Consider the following 20,612-nt stretch of genomic DNA (forward strand, 5'->3'; position numbering starts at 1 on the left):
ACTGAACTCCACTCACAGCTGCACTCGGCGCTGTCCACTTGTAATTGGAGATGGATGTTAAAACCAAGTGTGACCAAGTGTGAGTCTGTATCTGTATCTATGGAGTCTGACAGGGGCTGTTTGAACTGAACTGAACGGTCTTATGTTGCACACTGAGAACGCTGTGCAAAGTAACACTGCTGACAAACGATTCGACTCCGCAAACAGAGCACATAGCAAAGAGATGAGAGGAGCTGCAGCAGACAATGTTAACGCTAGCTGATACCATGAGTAACAGTTAGCTCAGGGCGTCCCAAGCATCGTCACACCACACGGACACACTTACATCCAGGGAGGGTTCAGGCATATCCTGGGCTCCCTGGCCCATCTGCCCATCTGAGGAGGGGTTAAAGTTCAGATCGCTGTGGGGATGACTGTTCTGCCCAGGCTGCTGAGGCGGTGGCTGAGGCTGCGGCTGGCGAGGCGGTTGCGATGATTGGCCACTGTGATGCAAGGGCTGCCCTGACTGGCCACTGTGATGTAAGGGCTGCCCTGTTTGGTTGCCAGGGTGTGGAGACGCATGCAAGCTCTGCTGCATGGAATTATGGGACTGATCGGGATGGGACATCTGGGGGTGTAAGAGGGAGAAAGAGAGAGAGTGAGACAGAATGACAGAAAGGGAGAAAAAGAGAGTGATTGAGAGAAAGGGGGGATGCGTGGGAAGAAAGAAAAGAGAGGCGGAATGAGTCCCAGCGTGAATAATATGGAACAGGCTTTCTAAATGGAGAGCTGTGACCAGCAGACATGTACAGCTGCAACATTATACGGTGACATGAGCATGTGAGCATGACTGAGCACACATGCTGGCTAGGGGTATATGCTCCACCTTGTTCAGATAACAAATCTGTTAGAATGACACGGATTCTTTGCAGATTTATCCCCTACACTGAACTATCACCATTCTCCAAGACAAAATGATATCTTACTGGAGACATAAAGCTCAAAAGTGAGACCAAATGTATCCTAATTTTTGCCAAGTACATAGTACAATGGCAAAGGGAACTTAACAGCCCTGGAAGTGTGTGGTACTTACTGTGTCAGTCATGCCATGGTTGAGGGGCTTGTCCTGGGGGAGAAGACCACCAGGGGCATCAGGAGGGTGGGACAACTGGGGGCCATGCATGAAGTCATTCATCGGGGGGCCTCCTCCTCCTCCTGCTCCTCCTCCTCCACCTCCTGCACCTCCAGATGGGTTACCATGAGGGAAGTCAAAGTTCGCTTGGCCATGGTAATTGTTGCCTTGAAGGACAAAAACAAACACTTTTTCATTAAAAGGGCGTCTGTTCATTGCCCTTGATGACATGGGTAATAAATTGTTCAACAAATGATCTTTTCAGAAAACATAAAGTGGTTACAGAAGTGGATTTTGTGGAGAAGTGGAGTTGTTATGAAACATTTATCACAGCAACAAGCTTGCTACATTTTAAAAAAGGTTCAAGTAAACACGCCCCTCAGGGCTCTTTCCTTTGTATAATGCATTAGAGACACATCGATAATTCTTGCTATGGAATACAAAACAGCTCAGAGCTCCAACAAATGAGTTCAGTACAGTGGTATTCATCTACATGGGAGGGATCCGGCTTGCTTTTCATTACCTGCTCCTGGATAGTCTCCCCCGTTGCCGCCAGTGTGATGAGCAGAGTGTGATGAGTAGGGGCTAGGACCTGGGCCAGGGCCAGGGCCGGGACCAGGTCCTGGGCCAGGGCCGGGGCCAGGCCCCAGCTGGGCAATCATCTCCATTACATTGGGCATGGTCATCTGGCTTGGGCTCATGGTCTTGAAGCGCTTGGCAAGCGGGCCGTCAGGGTCCTCTTTGATGTGTAGCTCAGACTTAATGGGGACAGGTCGCCAACTACATGTCGGGTCAATCGTGACCTCCTCAAACTCCGAACTATAGCAGAAAGAACATGTGTTGGTGGCATTTCAAAGCAATGAATCCTAACAAGCATTAGGATTTAACAGAAGAAAGAGAGGAAACCTACTTCTGGATGGCATTGAGAATTCCCCACATATACTGGTCCACCTCCAGACCTTCTAATAATGCCGTTTTACTGGAAGGGAGAAACGGACAAATAGATATGTCTCCATTACAGAAATTCTTTGCAAGCCGTTTTTTTTTTTTTTTAAAGAATCACAATTGTTTGGAACCTTTTTGCACTTACTTGCATACAGGACACCTCCATGTCCCCCTCTCACAATTGAGCTGCAAGTATGACTCCAGATCAAAGCACTGTGGGGGACAACAGTACATATGTTCATTACAATGATGATTTTACAAACTCTTATTGACAGACATTAAATACTGTCACCCTATTGGCATGTTTTAGCTTGGGCTGACACCCAGTAATATCAAATACTGGAATATTTGCGGCCATATGGAATTTTGTCCACAATATTCGTCAGTGCTTTTGTTTTATATAACTTGTATGTGTACGCTGTTAAATCATGGGTACTGGGAGGTGTTGAGGCCCTTCACAATATTTTAACAAGGGAATATTTTATTAGATTTTTTGATATCGCACAAGCCTATTAGGCATAAACTTGACTTCCCATTCAAATTAGAACTAACCTGGACATGTTTGCAGTCATGCCCTCGTGCGGGTAGCTGGATTCGTCGGAAGGTGATGGGACACTTCAGCGAGACTTTAATGGCCGTCTGCTCCACACCATCTTCCCCGTTGAGGGTGGTGTTGCCTGCCGACGCCGCTACACTGCTGAAGTTCCTCTTGACTGGAAAGAGAGGCAAAGATTTTCAGGGAGGGAGCTAATTTGCCACCACCAATCTCATGTAATTAAATTCCACCACTGCAGGTAAAGCAACGCATGACAAAAAAGACAGAACACATGGTAAGTTGTACTTTTAGTGATGCAGTGCTCCGCAGGCAGGAGTCTCTTCTTCAGGAGCCCCTGGAGGACGGATCGCACAGATGGCCTGTGGACCAGCTGCAGCACAAACAGGTGGGACTGCATGAAAACAACAGGAACAAAAAGGATTAGTACAGATGATGAATATAAAAGTCAATTCAGTACACCGAATTACCTGAAAATGATCCAGGCTTATGCTCTTTAAAGTAAAATAATGCACATTTCTGTTCTATTACTCTGTACTGGTAGTGCACACTTACACAGCAGCAGGCAGTGACAGTAATCTGGATAGTGTTTCTCCCAGGTTGGCATACATGCTTCAGGTGCAGGGGTTTATGGGAGGTTTTGTTGTCTCCTCTCTCAATGGTGAGGGGCGTGGCGTTGACGCTGACCTGGACGGAGGCGGGCCAGTTGGTGTTCATCTGCCTGTCCTCGTGGTGGTAGCACTTAAACTGCAGCTCCAGGTCTGACCTGTGTGGATCAGAAAGACAAGACATAAAGCAGTTAGCTATAATATTCTGAAAAAAACAACAACAAGGGGCTCAGATGTAGGCTTGCTTATGCTCAGTAGCAACTTAGACATGAATACAGGGTTAGAACTTGGTAACTTGCTTAAAGTTTTAAATTAATTTCAGGTTTGTGAACTCAATTATGCACTTACAGTATATGCACTTGTCAACAGGTAAAAAGTAAAAGAAAATGAAATAAAACGGAAAGCCTGCAGCATGGTCCTACCTCCACATGAGGGTCTGGTGGACGGAGGGTCGAAGGTGGAAGACGTGGTTACTGACAGCCAGGTTGTGCTCCAAGCGGAACGGTTCCAGCACCACCCCGTCCCTGACTGGGAACGTCAGCCGTAGCTCCTCGTTGGGATTGGCTGAGACAAAAAATAACAAAGGAGGTCAGCTTCCAATAGTTACACAATTGACTCATCAACAGTAAACTCAACTCCACAGAAAGTGTTGAATATAATACCAGAGTTGCTGTTTGTTTTGTGAACCATCATTCAGCTGTATGAACCCGTGTTTGAGAGAGCTGACTGCTGAAATACTCACTTGGAGGGGGAGGAAGCGCTGTCATATTTGGTTTCATATCTGGTGGAAACGGGGGTTTGACGTCCTGGTTAGGCGACAGGTACGGAGGAATACTGCTCCCTGGGGTCATGGGGGGTGTGGGGTTGCCAGGGACAGGAGAGTGGGGGTAGTTGCCAGGCCTGGGGGGCTGTAGACAGCGAGGGATAAAGAAAAAGCACAATGAGGAAAAATGTGTACAATCCACTTCTCACACTTGACAGGATCAAATGTAGTAAAAAATGAGACTTTCTTACACATACCCCATTGCCTTGGCCGTAGGAGTATCCACCCCCAGAGAAGTTGGTGCCCTGACCATTGAATGGCTCTTGCTGTAAAGGAAGCAATGCAATTTGTGTTAATACAGTTTCTTTTAACTCATTCGCCATGCAAACGTTTCTATCAGGTGTGACTGTGTGTGTTGCACTTGAGGAGGTGGTAGCAGACCTTGTAGTATTGGCTCATGGGCATGCCAGGTGGGTACTGCCCTTGTCCCTGCTGCCCTGGCATCCTTTGACCAGGGTAGTTAGGAGAGGGCAGTGGCCTGGAGGCATTAGAGGTGGGATACTGCCCCTGCTGCGGGAACTGACCGTTAGGCCCGTACTGCTGACCCCCGTAACTCTGGAGGGAGAATGTTAAAGGAAAGAATATTACAGATGTTTGAAATAAGGAAAGAAAGAGGTGGAGCAGTAGTAAAGAATGACCTTTAAATGCTGTGTAACATAAACAATCTCCAAAAGCTTTCCACTCACCTCCCCTGGGTATGGCCTCTTCATCCCCTGCATGGGTATGCCCTGTCGTGGCCCTCCGGGATAGCCTTGCTGGGGCATCCTCTGGCCATGAGCTCCGAAAGGCCCCATTCCCGGGGCTCGGGCTTGGCTCATGCCCATGGGAGGTCCGCTCATGTTGGGGTTAGTCATGGCTGATCCCATGTTGGCTGGGTTCATGCCTCCAGGGGGGCCTCGTGGGCCCGGCTGGTTCATGAACTGGCTGTTGTAGGCTTGAGCGGGGCCCATCTGGAACGATGAACACATCTATGGGGGAAAACAGAAAGTTCAAGCAGTTGATAGAAGAAGACTGAAGCAACATACCAGTCTGTCAGGGTCATGTCTTTATTTGGGGTCTCCAGTAGGGCTGACCTAGAGGTTCAGTGGTTTTGGTTGCATATTTTTGCACTTTGGGACAATCTGGTAACTAGTTACAGCTGTGAGTATAAATTAGCAGGGATGTGTCAGTACCTGGTTATACTGGTTCATGTCTTTATTTTGGGTCTCCTGAAGGGCAGCCACAGTGGCTGTCGCTGTGGCCGTTGCTGTCGCAGCTGCAGCAGCGACAGCAGCGGCGGCGGCAGCAGCAGCTGGTTGGGTGAAGTCGCCAGGAGGACGCGTGTGTGGCGACATACCCATACCTCCTGGAGGGGCATTAGGGCCGCCAGAGTAACTGCGGACAACACAAAACACACATTTTAATCATTAAGTGTGGAATTTTATGACTCTCACTTGTTTTTTAAGAGAGTCTTACCAAATCTCTTACCTCCCACTGTATCCCCCAGGACCTCCGGGGTAGCCGGGTCGGCCATACATGCTCTGTTGCATGTAAGGCTGGTTGGAGCCTCCTTTGGTAGGAAACTGCTGCTGCTGAGCACTGAACTGGGGTGCGTTGAGCCCCGCCCCGCTGCCAGACATGCCCGATGCCATAGGGTTACCCGTGGGATTCAGAGGGTTATTACTGTTAGCCATAGGGTTACCCAGCACCTGGACAAACGCATCATACAATATAGTTTAGTTTGTTGTTGTTGCTGTTGTTTCACATTGTGGAGAATGTGAAAATTAAATTATATATGTATTCTTGAGGTTGCAGTTGGCAGAGGCCTTGTACTGGACTAATTATAGTGTCCTCCCTATTTATATACATGACAGGGACAGAGTAGCAGAAACACCTCTCAATAAAATGCAGTCCAGTCCAACAGCACCACTAACTATGAGCTCGATGCCAGACATCTAATTCAACATCTCTATTATTGTGACAAAAAGAAACCTTGAGCAGTATAAGCATCATAAACCTTATGACAGAACAGTTGTACTGGGTTTCATTAGATTGTATAAGTGTACCTGATAAAGTGGCCACTGTACAATTCCATTTAGTTCATTAATAATGATAACCAAGCTATGATAACCATAGCTTCAGCTGTATAACAAACATTTAAATCTTATGAAGTGCTTCAAAAGATATAAAATATAACAGAGAAGAAAACAAATGCGTAAAATAAATATAATACAGTTTAGAGTCATAAAACACTTAGGTTAAAGTGAAATCAAGTCAATGTCATAAAAAGACCTGCCAAAATGAAAAAGGATGAAAGTAACGGTAGAGAGAGAAGACAATGTCAAGCAGCGGGGGGGTTCAGAGACAGCAGCGAGTAAACAAAGCAGACACAAACCTTCAAAGTAAGCCACTTGTGTATACGAAGTGATGTAAGCTGGATGTTGTGAACACATGGCCTACCTGACTCTGTGATGTATTGGTCACACCCCACACTGTCGTAACCACAGACAACGACCCAGGGGGCTGGTTGGTGTTTTGTTGCCAGGGGACTGAGTCATAGGGAAAGGATCCATCACTAGAAAGCAGATCCAAACAAACATGTAGCCGGTGTCACTTGAGGTTTCATTTGGCCATGAAAACAGCCGACAGAGAGCCAACAGGTAGCATATTCATCCAAAAAATGTGAATAATTTGGGAATACGTCTTGCCAAAAGGTTAGGCAGTTTGAAATGTTTTGGCTTTCGATTTCTAAACAGATTTCCAGCCAGGATAACAGTCAATGACTGCACAGCAAAATAAATCAAAAGCTCTAAATGAGTTTGATAAGGGGTTGGAAGCCCACCCACCCACGCACACACACACACACACACACACACAAACACACACACCAAAAATCATTAATTGTGATGAAACTTTTTCTTGGAAAAGCTGAAAATCTCTGGCTGGGGATAGGCAGAGTGCAGTTGGAATGTTTGGCATTCGGATTCAAAACAAATCTCGGGGCAAAATACGAGAATCTGTGAAACATAATAAACAAGCGCAGGCCTCATGGGGAGAGGCGAGCGGCCAGTCGAGTGGGAAGAACTGCTGTTTTTGGAGAACAGTTTGTTTTCTCTTGGAGGTTAGCTCTTGGAATGGACGACATGTTCAATATTTCCTCATAAAGGCACAACATATCCCAAGATCCTCAGCAGAAGGCAAGAGGACTCTTGGCAGTCAACCCCGGGCTTTCTTCGAGAGAGAGACATCTGAGCGAGCACAGAATGTTCTCCAAAACATTACTTCACGGCTCTCTTCCCTGTCAGTCCGTCCCTCTACCCCAAATCACCTCTTCTCCTCTCCAAAGTTATTTTGGCTGGCTTTCAAAGAATGGGAAAACCTCTGCTTAGTGGTGTGCACATTACATAAAGACTGCAGTCAAGATACAGCCTCAATAAGGCCTATCCCTGTGTTACACACCCATGAACGGCGCTCTCTCAAACATGTCCTGGTGAACTTTACTCTACTTTAATGAACACAGTGTGGAACCATTTGAAACATAACCTTGATTTTTTTTTCCCTCCACAAAGCATACAAATTAAATGATTAAGGCGGCTAGCTTTGGAAAAGCTTGTGTTGATACAACCAGGATGAAACATGCTTCTTTAAAAACCACTGTTAATGCAAAAATGGCTCAGACCATCTAGCTATTATTGCCAATTACCAAGGTTACTCCATTTCTATCCATCCATTATGTGCTTAAATTAAAATGAAGTGTGAACAATTACAGTTTAGTTCCCAATTTACATCTTACATGGTATTGTTTGCTCACAGAGTAAAGCATATGGCGCTGCCTTTGACTGAATAGAAACATAATTATACCATTAGAGCCAAGGCACGCCAAAGTAAATTTGATCTGGATGAAATGGCACTTTCATCAAAAACAGATGAACGCATGGATGAAAAACTGAAAATGGCTCTGACATCAAGGTGTGTGTTTGTGTGTTGATGAAAGACAAATTTGAATGTGCCTTGAGTTGTTAAGTCTTTTGCACAGTGATTTCGTTTTGATCTTTGATTGCCTGATCTCTTTTAAGGGAAAAGATGCGGGTAAGCATGTTTTTAATCACTTTATTTGAACGCCAATATAAATACTGGAAATTAAAGAGTAATATGACATCTCGAGTTCACTGGGTAAGCATGTTTTTGAGGACTATTTCAGCAGTTTGTAATAACCTGGTCCGGCCGGTTAACCTACGGTGTGGTGCCTCATGTTAAAGGTAAGAATTTCAGTCTTGCTATGATATATTTAAAAGGTCCATGGTTACAACCCAATAGCCATGGCCAGTGCCGTCCTGACTTGACCCACCATTATACATCTGTTTTTCACACCGTTTCATTCTTGTATTTCCCATGTTGCTCTTGTTTTTGGAGAGGGCAGTAACCCGGGAAAAAGAAGTTTTCATCTCACTGTGGACGCGCGTGAAGTGGAACAACAATAACCTTGAATTGAACTGAATATCAAGATAAGCGTGGCCGCAGGTTATTAAAACGACATCACAGAGAGACGGGAGGTGAGCCGCAGAGTCTCCGCTGACCTGTGTGTGAGGCCGGGCTTCATGCTGTTCATGCTGGGCTGCATGGGGACTTTGCCCTGCGGTTCGTTCTGCCTGTTCTTCTGATGACGCAGCAGGAGGAGGCGACCCAGCTCCTCGCACCACGACGACAGCAGGGCTGCAAGGGAAACACACACACACATACACAGTTGCACACGTTAGTCTCTTCCCGCACAGGATGGTATGCACGCACACTGAAGTATGAGGACGTGCATTGCCAAACACACACACACAAATGCATTCACTGTCCAACAGTCTTCCTTCCCTCAAACTGGGGAAATGGGTCTGCGTTGTTTATTTATTTGAGTATGCACGGTGCATTTACTATTACACATAATTTTAAACAAACTGCAATTTAAGACCTCTTGTTTCTAGCATCAGTTAAAACATATTTTCAAATGCCTACATCAAATGAAAAGATTGACCTTTTTAATTGATAGAGCAAGTTGTCTTTCATGAACTCCTGTTGTGTGCAGCACTTTGAAGCCTTAAGTTATTGTTTTAGCCTCTAGGAGGCAGCCTAACCCAATAAAACTGTTGACTGTTGCCAATGTGGATTTCAGACATACAGAATCAAACCGTCTCTATCTGCAGTGTCATCTGTAAACCGGCAATGTAAACTGAAAACTGTGATTTATGTACTGTGAAAAGGACCTCGCAGTCTCGCTGTCAGAGGGAGGGGAAGGCTGAAATGGAGAGTGTGAGACAGACAGAGAAAGAAAATGTGGTGCTGCAGATAAAATCTATGTAGGAAGTAGCCAGAGCAGCAAACGAAACAAGGGAGGGGATGTTTTTTTTTTCTTAAAAGAACTAAGGGGGGAAAAATGAGAGTAATGAGATAGTTTCATTTTTTTCTAGTGCCAACAAACTTGTTTGAAGAATCTTCAGGAATCAGCTGACGTGATCTTGATACTCTTGGACTAATCAATAGCACTCAATTGTAGAAAATTTAAACTCCATTGGAAACAGTGGCAAATCCAATGGTCCAAAGGCAGATTTTTACTTGTTCTATTGTATGAAAAAGAAAACTTTAGGTCAAGGTACTAGGCTAAATAACTGTTTAATCATCTTTTTTTGCAGTGAAAGAGCCAGGCAAACTAGTCGCATTTCTGTGGTTTTAAGACTTAGAGCTTTGATAATATCAGTGCCCTGAGAAAGCCTTGCGTCTGAGTTTTTAACTGTAGATGACACTTAAATTGGTGCTGCATTGTGAGGTGCAAGTTTGTTGAATCTAGGACCAACGAATGCTTATCAAAATGCCTCGTAATTTAATAATAAAACCATGGCTGTGAATGAAAGAATGAATCATGTTCTTTATTTCTGAACCGCAGACCCTGACAGTATGTTATCACTTTGCAATGTGTTGCGCAAGCTGTGGCCTGTATATAATCATGTATATTGCTCAAGCTTTTCATGTATGATGTGTTTGTTTTATTTGTTGATATTTGATATAATAGGTAGCTGTATTGAAAAAGACGTGTGAGGGAAGTAGAGAGGAGAGGAGAGTGGAGAAAAGCAGAAGAGAGGAAATGAGACAAGGGGAAGAAGAGAGGAAAGGAAAGGGGAACAAAAGAGAACAGCAGTATTTTTTTTTCTAGAGGGTGGAGAGAGCCTAGCCTCCTAGTTAAAGAGGAATTATTCCACCCTGCCATTACAGAGAGCTTATCTCCCCACTAAATCACCACCTCCACACCGAGGGCCTGTCTCTTCAACTGGCAACCCGCTATTTAGACCTAAAGATCAGCTCCAAGCACTGGCGCTGCTCTGAGAGACACAGAGAGAGAGAGAGAGAGTCAGAGGAGAAAAAAGAAGACCAGTGGTGACTTATCATATCAGTATGACCACGGGCCGCTGAACCTAACAAGCTGCCAAGGCTAGAAGTCATTCATAATAGAGTGAGGGTCCGCTCAGGGCACCTCGCATATTTAGAAAAGTTCGTAAAGTGCACATGACCTTGTTTTCACTGCGCAGTCCCGTGTCAAAACCCCTGCCAACACCATCCACTACTACACTACTACAACTACACTATTCACTCTGTGTCTCTTTGTCTGCAAACATGTCTTTAACATGCACATTTCTCTGTTTTTTTTTTTTTTTTTTTTGTAATTTTCTTGAATGTTAACCTCCATTTTGATCCATCTATCTAAACTTTGCTCTCTTTAAACAGTATTAATTAGGATGTTTTGTTATCTTCGCTAATGGAGAACAAAGAGGAGATGATGCCAAGGGCACCGACAATCTAGCCAACGACAAGATGAGAAACAGCAGAAAAGAGTATGAAAGCAATGTCTCTCTCGCCATCTCTCCCTCTCTCTCTCTCTCTCTCTCCCCCTTTTTCATTTATTCCCATTTCATTTAAACCACAGAATAGCTCTGTAATTAAATCATAGCCTTTGTGGTGAAGGTTCTATCAGCTACCTGGTGAAGACAAGGCAAGGTCAACTACTTAAAGGCTCTTTTTTATGACCCTATTCACTCAGTAATGACTGTACATCAATGGCTTCCACAGTCAGAGGAAACGTGTTCAGATCCACAATGCTTATTAAATATTCAATTAAAATTCGACAGCATGTAAAGTGGCAGTTTAAGTAAAAAATTACAAGGTGCGTGAGGCTTAGTTGAATCTGCACCTGCAAGTTACCTAAAAACAAAGATGTGGACCAAATCCTTTCAGTCACTGCGCTAAGATTGATTTGCAGCGGGTTCATGATGAGTAAACTGTGACACTGAATAACTAAAAACACATGTTACTGCCCCCCCAATCTACCAGAAAGAACAGAGTATAAGCAGATTTCGCAGAAAACTCCTCTAAACCTTTTCCGAATGGCTTCATTTCCTAGAACCTGCAGTTTTTAATTGAGTAATGCCCGGGGACATATGGGACCTCTTCATCTAGGCTGTATTTAATGCTGTATGACTGACTGTTAGCAGAAGCCTTGGCTCATTGTCACCTCACCTCAGCCCCATTGGGAGCAGCAGGAAAGGAGAGTAAGCCCTGGTAACAGGCTGCAAGGCCCATTAACTAATGACAAAGTGTGTGCACAACTCCACTTTTACAAGGAAACCCCAACACTAATTACTATGAACTCTGACAATGCTGTGCGTGTGTGTGCAATTGGCTGTGTGTGTATATGTAGCAAGAGCAGTCTGTTACAGAGCGTATCATTTGCCAGTTAAAGCATGCCAAAGTGCTAACTATCTCAGTGTAGGACTGAGTTTACATGTGCGGCTAGTTAGTTACAGGATCTCAACCTGCTTTGCTTGTAAGATCTTGACACGTTCTAAATACGAAGGCCTAGACCTGCCGCATAATATGGCATGCAATTCCATCAGGATGAGAAAAGCGATTGAGACACACTCTCTCCTCCATTAACAATTACTGCTGGAGTGCCCTTTAGTAAGGCATTAAATCTCCAACCATTTCAGGGGAGAAGCTGGATGGCCAGCAGAGCACTGCACAAAATCTCCATCTTAACAAGTCTTTTAGTCTTATAATCACTCTTGAAATCTTGTTTTTCTTAAAATAAGTGGAAAAAAATAAGACAATGGAATGAGATAATCCCACTGGTTTCCAGTGCCAATTTGTTTTACTTGCTAACAATCAACTTGTTTCCAACATTTTCTTGATTTTTTCCTTGTTACTATTGGGCTGATTTGTCTTATTCTGCCTTGTTTCAACAAATATATACTTGTTTCCAGAAACTATATTGGAAACAAGCGAGATTATCTCATCCCACTGGCAGTTTTTTTCATTTGTTTTATGAGAAAAAAAAATGATTTTGAAACTGAATATGAGGCAAAATGACTTGTTCAGATGGAGATTTTTTCTTTCCAGTGTAGAGGACTGTGGTTGTGCTGGGCAGCTGCTTGGTAACAATAATTGTAACTGAAGCAAGGAAAAAGAGCACATGTGCTCGGCAAGCCTCCTCTGGAATAAAGGTTTCATCGTGGGCATTATGTGACCGCATTACTGTAAATGCTGTAATACTTGTCAATCAGCTGTGCAAGAGTATAATTTCATTCATGGCTTACACAACAAATGGCCTATATTGCAAAAAGAAAACAATATAACAGAGAGCCTAAAGGCCCTAATTTTGTTGCCAGTGCAGATCAAGCGCACTGACCTTACACCAGTGAAGTGGCAATTTCATTGGGTGCAAGCAGATTTTGTCACGCTACAGAATTATTGAATGTGCACATTCAGTCATTTTGTGGCCTGTCATAACACTGGTTGTGCCAAAATGACTGAAACGGGTGTGTAAGCACACCAGAAGGGAGTATCAAATCAAATTGGGCAGTGAATCAACTGTTACACTTTCACCTCGGCCTACCCAGACCACATCTAAAGGCAAGTGTTGGTGTTTGTGCTATTTTCTGGGCCTTAGTGGGTGAAGATGCACATGCACACAGACCCGCAAAATCACATAACTGCCTTCCCCCAACCTGACTTCCTGAATCCAAAATTTTAAAACGACCAGACACACTAAAAACACTTTCTAAACACACTACAGGCGACTAACAACATAATGGAAACACATTTCATCGTACAACAAAGTTAGATGTGTCTGCACATGTGGTTAATGGCTACATTTACATGCGCATAATAAAGCCACTACTGCCAGTTCTGCAGGTGAGGCAACAGCCCAATTAGGCTATATACATGATTGCATAATAAACTCCACATAATCATCCGGCTAACACGAATTCACTACTTGTTTCAGAGATTTGTGGAGATCAGTTTTATTTATTTATTTATTTATTTGCTAAAATAAATTGTTTCCTGTCACTAAAATCAAATCACTATCAAATTTTACCAAAACATTTGCAGCCATGTTTCTGCACCACCACATTATCTTGTTCGACACAGCCATAAACCTATCTCTGCAAAATGCCATGGTTCAGATGCTACTTTTGGAAAACTCGATGGAGAGAAGGCAATGATGCATGAAACGGATGCACCCCTGGCAACCCGGTGTTTTGGATGAAGATAGAGAGCAAGGATTGGTGTGAACGGGTGTGGGGTGTGGGTGTTCAGAGATGTGGAGTGAAGAGAAAGGATCTGTCATGGAGCTGTGTGAACTAATGTGTCCGCCGAGTGATGAGGATATCGCCATCCGTGATTCTGTACCCCTGATGATGAGCGTGGGAAATTGCACTGGTAAGCTGTGTGGTATTTATAGCGAACCAGGTTGGTATGCACCTGTGCACTGTGGAGAAGCTTGTGTACCCCTCTTACAAGAGTGTGGTGATAATGGCACAATATGGAATCAAGGTATATATTCACACGCTGGCTTAGGAGTGCACAATTGTATAGTGCTTTTAAAGTGCTCGCTAAAAATATAGATGCAGACGGAAGACAAATACCTGTCCTGCCAGCTTTGTTTGGCTATTGGAATTTTGTGAGCTGAAGCGTAAGGCTCTCATACACCTTCATCGAAACTCTGGTCACAGATTAACTAAAGATCTTTTGGGGCACAAGCAGGGCACTGCGTTTGTGCCAACTCCTGTGCTTTTGCCTTGATTCACAAAAACAGTGCCCTAAGACTTCAATACAATTTTACATATCACTGCACAGGCCACACTTGTAACACCAAACTTTGATAGAAACACATTATATTGTGCATGCAGTTCTAGGTCTGGTAGCAAGAACACAGACAATAAAAAAAAATACTACATGAAAAATTACACTTTTGCTGTACATGAACACTGCAGCACTACACATAGAAGCCTACTGAGACGATGTGTGGGATGACAAAAAAGAAGCAATTTATAATATATATAAATATCATAGGAGGGGGTCTGTAAAACACTGGCAGGTAGGACTATGCTGTGTGGGTAGAAAAACATTATGCAAAAGACGAACATGGAGGGGATATAAAATCCTGTGAAATAAAAAGTCATGCTTTTGCAGAAGTGTAATGGAAGCCATTTAGCAGCCAATGATATCCCCCATCCTGCTCCCCTCTCTGTTCAGCCAACTTCTTCTAAGAGAAGAGCATATCAAATGTGCTTTAGTCTCAACGGCTTGGAGGCAGAACAACTCAAACATGCCCTGAAGGAAGCCAGCACTGTGTCAAAAATCACACTGAACCAAAACTAGGCCTATAGCTAACGACTCAAATGTCTCAGAATATTCAAAATCTGAAATCTGTCTCAAACTGGAAATGTGTTTTTGGATTATTTTTTAAAATTAAAAGACAGAGTTTTGCGTGCCTTTTTGTGTTCTGTTTATTCGCAGTGGTAACACAATGCAGGTTCCCCACAGTGCTGGTTTGATAGAATTTCAACCATGACCTCTGGCAGCGCACCAGAAGTGAACAGAAAGAGGGGGGAGAGGATAGATGGAAGGATGCTGGACAGTGGACAAGTGGAGATGAAGGGAGTGGGCAGATCCCCTCCTCCCCGGGATGTGTGTGGGTCACAAGCCAAGGGATGCTGCAGCCCAGAAGGGAGGGTAGCTCTACCTGAGTCACTCTGACATCTCCTGCAGGTGTTGGTTTCTGTGGGGGTTCAAATTACACATTTTTAAACGGGGGACGGTTATAAGAATCAGCATGAACACCAAACATAATGCAGTAACACAGCTAGAGCTAAACTAAAGGTGCTAAATGTGGGATCTCCACATCCCCTGTGGCCACAGGAAAAACAACAAACAATCGAGGCTTATTATTGCAAAACACAATCTATAATAGTCTTAATGCAGTGTGGGGTGTGTCTAGTTATAACACTGTGAGCTTGCCAGCGGCTGAAGATGATAGCTCTTGGCCTAGCACTTAGCATACAGATTATCTGTCCTTTTCATGAATGAGATACGCTCATCTCAAATGCATTCTGATTTGGATATGAAATTTGGTTGCAGTTGCAGCTGCATCTCCATCAGATGCTCTGTGATGTTCATGGTCATGACCTTCGACAGCTACACCGGCAAGGCGGCCACGGCTCTAATTGTGCTAGATAGTAATGCTAAAACTGCTAGATACTGCAGACCATCACACAGCATCTTCGCATCTGAGTCAAAACATATTGTATAGTAAGTGTGCGCACTCATGCGTACACACAAACCGAACCGCACGCATATAAACATACAAACACAGAGTCGTGCATACTCACACACACACACACACAAACGCACAGACTGAGTGCAATGTAAGTATGGCAACTGAGGTCTATTTTAAAAAAAGTGAGTAAACAAACAAAGAGTCAGTGGCAGGGTTTTGTGAGGATGTGCTTATGTAGTAAAGTACCTCACACAGAGAAAGAACATCAGAGAGCGGCAAGCTGTGAATGAACTGCTCTTATCAGCCACGCACAGCTCCCCGCCACTGGAGGGGAACTAGTGAATATCACATGCCTAATTATAACCAGACACGCTACTTTTCTCAACTTCCACAATATGTCTTTCATCTCGCACTGTTGTTCCTTCAATGAAATCATTAGGGTGAAAAACACAATCAAGGATTCCGAGATTTCCTGGGGCTGCTGTTTCATAATGTAAGACAATGATTAAAAAGTGATGAAATTCCAGCAGTAGGCCTATTACAGGTGGATGAGCCATGGGAGACAGCATTGAAGTGGTGACCATGAGAAGATGCTGAAAAACCTTGACTGAAACAAGTGTGATGGATGGTGATGTATTATGGATGTGATCTGAAAGACTGTTGCAGGCACCAAAGTGAAGAATATTACTAGTGCTTTGTACGACACATGTGGCCCAAGTGTGTCTACGCCCGAGGCACTGAGAGCTCCACCCTCACTGCTATCAATACTTGGCATCAGTTTGTCTTACAAGGCATTCCTCTCTGAAGCCTCAAAGACCACGATACAACTTTGCTCGGCCACTTGCTTTCAGTGGGAGGAGGGATGGCAAGCGCTGTGATGATTCACAAACAAAGCAAAAACGGCAAACAGGAATGTAGGCTGCACAAATACAGTTCATAGTCAAATGTCATGGATGAGTCACCTAACAGCCTGATGAGAAGTAGTCAGAGAGCAGTCATGGGAGGTTGCTGAACTGTGTAAAGCAACTGACACACTATGCCTTGGAGCCGGAGAGAAAGGAGGAAGTCCGGGGGGAGGGAGAGTGGCTGCATGTGGCTGTGAGGTGAGGATGCAGAAGGTTTCAGCGGTTTACACTCTGCTCTGACTAACAGGAAGTGCTGCAGCTCCACTCAGTTCACTGGAAGTTGTGACATGATTACCGACATAGGTCACTGGAAGATTACAGTTTTCTCTGGCTGGTTACGTTGACATTATCAAACCTAGTCGTGTGGATAGGCGGCAGGCTGTTTACTAATCATCGGTGTAAGTTTCAAGTTTAGATTCAACACCGACTGAATGAGGCAACAGAATGTTAGCAGCTCATCATTTCTCTCATGCGACTGACTTTAATTATCTCTGCCAGGCAGGGGATCATGCATTTAGTTGTGGATATCTAACAGTGTGCATGTATCTGTCTGCAGCTAATCTTAGATACTACAGATCCAATCAGGCTTTTTTTTTTTTTTTTTGTGCACTGTTACGGCAGTATGATCAATGAGCTCTTGTGGTTGCACTGATTCAAAACCTTAAAAAAAAAACTGTGTTATACTGCAACTGAGGGTGAACGCCTCACTCCGTTGCACACCAAAGTAAGTTGTGGGTTGCATGCATTCACACAAACATTACAGCATTGTGGTCATTTCAAAACATTAAGTACGCTGCTGAAATGCCTGTGTCAGACTTATGGTGGTATGATAACGTACTCTGCATATTGTCTCCCCTACTCTCATGTGTACACACTGGACACACACACAGCCCTGCACTTCCTGTTCACCACCCACATGCCCCATGACAAGCCTGGTGGAGATCTGCACTCTTCTAGTTTATTCATGTGTTTTGATTGAAAAGCATTTTGACTGATGCTGTTTCCCTTTGTGAAAAATCAACTTTTTGATTGAGACGTAGCTGACTTCCTGCTGCCTGCTGAAATAATTCCTTAACGCTTGCAAAACAAACTGAAGATTGCATGATTAAATACAAGCTCAGGCCTCTCTATGAACCAGTTTGCCTGCACTGTCCTTCTATGAGCAGCCTCTGCCTAATAATTGCTGGACAGACAAACAGGTCAGCAACTTTAAAAGAAGCCAAAATGAAAAAGTGGGTCATCTTTTGCCACAGATGCACATGAACTATCATGCTCGCAGTACGTTGGCACTAACACAAGCACGTGCAGACACACACACACACACACGCTGACTGACCCCATGACAGAACAACATGTAGGTCAAGCTGTGGTCAGCTGATCTGTCCTGATCCTCTCATGTGCAAGCAGCCAACGCTTTGGACTGCGGTCACACTAACAGACAAGACAGTGGAGTGGACGCTCATGTAATGTATCATTCAGTTTCTAACATTCGCAATGGACCGAACAATGTCAAAACACTATTGGAACTGTTGTATTGACACACAGTCCTCGTCAACTAATGTTGTTTCAGTCATGTCAATCCTAATTGCATCTTCTTATACCCAACAGACCCAAATCAACTGCTCAGTTGGCCTCTATTAACCTCTGATCCTACCCGTTTAGTACACATGCATGTATACACACTCACTCACTCACTCACTCTCTCACATAAATAATTTACTAAATAGTTCTGTGTAAAGTTGCACACATGGACAGCACACACACATACACACACGCATACACACGTACCTGCACTTACCCAGAGCCAAGAGAAGTCCCTGCACGTCTCATCTCATTCCCTTCATAGCGCAGAGAAAAGACTCAGGTGTCACAAATACTCCCGTTCCTGCAGAGGCCAGTGGCAACTCTCAAAGCTTTTGCGTCTTCCAAGCCTCCTGCCTATGTGCCTTTTCACCCTCGCTCTCTGTACATGTCCCGTACTCTCCTCACTCACTCACTCACTCTTTCTTTCTTTACTACTTCTCTCTCCCTCCTCCTCTTTCTCTTGCTCTCTCTCTCTCTTCCCCTCTTTTACTCTCTCTGTGTCTTTCTCTCCCCTTGCTCTCTGATCTGTCTTCTTCCCTTGTCCAGTGTCTGCACAATGCACATCAATTATTCAGAGGCAGTCTCCCGGTTTCTCCGGCTTATCCAATCAGAGCGGGGCTCTGCACTAATGGGCTCCTGCTGTACCTGCTACCGGCTCCAACACACTCTGGAGACAGCAGGAGGGAGAGGGAGAGAGGAGGGAGGGAGGCAGAGAAATAGACAGAGGGAGCAGAAAGACAGCCGAGGAGGAGGGAGGATGTGAGAGAGAGATAAAGACAGAGAGCCGACGCAGACAAACAGGGGTAGAGATAGAGAAGGCAAGATATTCCTGTGCTTCTCACCTCTGTCGCGAGGTGCTGTTATTGATGTGCTCAGTCTTCCTGTCTAGTGCTTCTCTGCCCTGTTCCGTGAAGCTGCCATCACACACTTAGACATCACACACACACATACACACGTGCACAACCCGCAGCACTACTACCATTTGTCAGGAAGGGCAAAAAAAATGCTGTCAGCTTGGATTGCAAAGTTGCAGAAATGGGTGGAGCTAATGAGTCAGAGAGAGAGAGAGAGAGAGAGAGAAAGAGACAAGAGAGAGAGAGAGAGACATGAGGATCGCCTATTCAAAGGCAGGCGAGTAGCAAGTCATTAGTGCTATCAGAGAGGGGATTCCTGCCTATCGGACAATCTAACCTGACAACGTTTCCCTGTCTTTACAAAGTGGCCTCTTCATCAGTGGCCACTTTGTGAATTCAGCAAACGAGCCCCAGCAGCAGGCTAAAAGGGACTAGCGGCAGAACCTCTGAGTGCTCAGTGAATCAAAGGCAGAGGCAGGTGGAAGGGCAGGGCGAGCGAATCTCATTAGATTATACTGACTTCATCTTCTCCTCACCTGCCCTGGACCTAAACTCAACTTGAAAACAATCAGGCCAGATGAACGGGAGCAACCTCGCCCATTGCTGTCCCTTTCCTTTCCTTAGAAGTGCGGCTTTAAAAGGTGAATGCCCACTGGCCTCATGCAAGGCCGCCTCAGTCATCAACACTGTTTCACAAATATCCAAACTGTATTCAAATGCACAACAGAGGCATTGTTGGACAGAAGCAGCTTGAAGAAGGGCGTGTCAGGGCCCTCGGGGGCGTCCTGAGGTGTGGGTGCTAAATAACTCCCATCCCCGAAGAAAGGAGGATTTAAATAATTTGCTCATCCGGTTTTGACGAGAACAAAGTCTGCTGTGTTTGGAGTACAACTGCATGGCTGGCTCAGCTGGGATATTACCACAATGAATCTGCTCTCTGCTGTGTAAACCAAACCAATTAACTAGCAAGTGATAGAGGACCCAATCAGCCAGAAGCTGAAAACATAGCTACCCTAATAAGTATTTCCCCATGTGCTTTATCTCTGCAAACTTAATAGTGAAGTTTTAAAGGTAGTGTTGTGTTGCAAAGGGGTTTCATCATCTAAGGCGAACCACGAGAGAGTGTCAGAGGAGAGGCCCGCCTGCTAAAAATAAACCTTGTATCCTGTTAATAATTCAGCGCGCTGCTCTTACTCAGCAGTAATTAAATATAAAAGTCTGTAAGGTTGATTGGGTCAGTAACAAAGGGTGCCTACACCTTCCTCTAGTTCTACACACACAAATCACAGATGGAGAGGAAGAAGGTGGGAGGGGAGGGAGTCAAAGTGAGAGAGAGAGAGAGAGAGAGAGAGAGAGAGAGAGATAAGGGGGTGAGAATATCAATCAATTCAAAGTAAACTGAGATAGATAAGTGGAAAACATGACAGATCGGAAGAGTCAGGGGGAATGTGTGAACATCAGAGGCAGATGAAAGCTTACATTCTGCATATAGAGTCTAGGGGGAGTGTGCACTCATTTTTAGCTGTTGCTTGCTTGCTCTGCTTGGTGAATTACAACTTGTTATGTTTTGGTGAGATGTTTTTTTTTCTCTCTCTCTCTCTCTCTTCTGCGATCCTTGTGTGTGCGTGTGTGCGTGCGTGCGCCTGTGTGTTTTTCA

General features: G+C 44.5%; 1 protein-coding gene across 3 annotated transcripts in view; it reads right to left on the reverse strand.

The window, feature by feature from the left end:
- Positions 1 to 20,612, reverse strand: part of zmiz1a (zinc finger, MIZ-type containing 1a) — a 105,212-nt gene that overhangs the window by 4,071 nt on the left and 80,529 nt on the right. The window contains exons 7-24 of one of the 3 annotated variants that reach the window (XM_030070362.1): positions 15,079 to 15,114; positions 8,597 to 8,732; positions 6,480 to 6,594; positions 5,508 to 5,728; positions 5,213 to 5,414; positions 4,727 to 5,008; positions 4,422 to 4,595; positions 4,238 to 4,306; positions 3,960 to 4,125; positions 3,640 to 3,781; positions 3,165 to 3,375; positions 2,898 to 3,003; positions 2,609 to 2,769; positions 2,202 to 2,269; positions 2,022 to 2,090; positions 1,635 to 1,930; positions 1,073 to 1,278; positions 326 to 607 (exon numbers count right to left, since the gene is read on the reverse strand). In XM_030070362.1, the coding sequence (XP_029926222.1) occupies positions 326 to 607; positions 1,073 to 1,278; positions 1,635 to 1,930; positions 2,022 to 2,090; positions 2,202 to 2,269; positions 2,609 to 2,769; positions 2,898 to 3,003; positions 3,165 to 3,375; positions 3,640 to 3,781; positions 3,960 to 4,125; positions 4,238 to 4,306; positions 4,422 to 4,595; positions 4,727 to 5,008; positions 5,213 to 5,414; positions 5,508 to 5,728; positions 6,480 to 6,594; positions 8,597 to 8,732; positions 15,079 to 15,114 (2,942 nt within the window). Of the gene's footprint in view, positions 1 to 325; positions 608 to 1,072; positions 1,279 to 1,634; positions 1,931 to 2,021; positions 2,091 to 2,201; positions 2,270 to 2,608; positions 2,770 to 2,897; positions 3,004 to 3,164; positions 3,376 to 3,639; positions 3,782 to 3,959; positions 4,126 to 4,237; positions 4,307 to 4,421; positions 4,596 to 4,726; positions 5,009 to 5,212; positions 5,415 to 5,507; positions 5,729 to 6,479; positions 6,595 to 8,596; positions 8,733 to 15,078; positions 15,115 to 18,315; positions 18,801 to 18,943; positions 19,302 to 20,612 lie in introns of those variants that run through there. The other 2 variants (XM_030070364.1, XM_030070363.1) reach the window with 2 other exon arrangements.

The sequence above is a fragment of the Myripristis murdjan genome, chromosome 15 (assembly GCF_902150065.1).
Source record: "Myripristis murdjan chromosome 15, fMyrMur1.1, whole genome shotgun sequence".
In the NCBI taxonomy this organism is placed as follows: domain Eukaryota; kingdom Metazoa; phylum Chordata; class Actinopteri; order Holocentriformes; family Holocentridae; genus Myripristis; species Myripristis murdjan.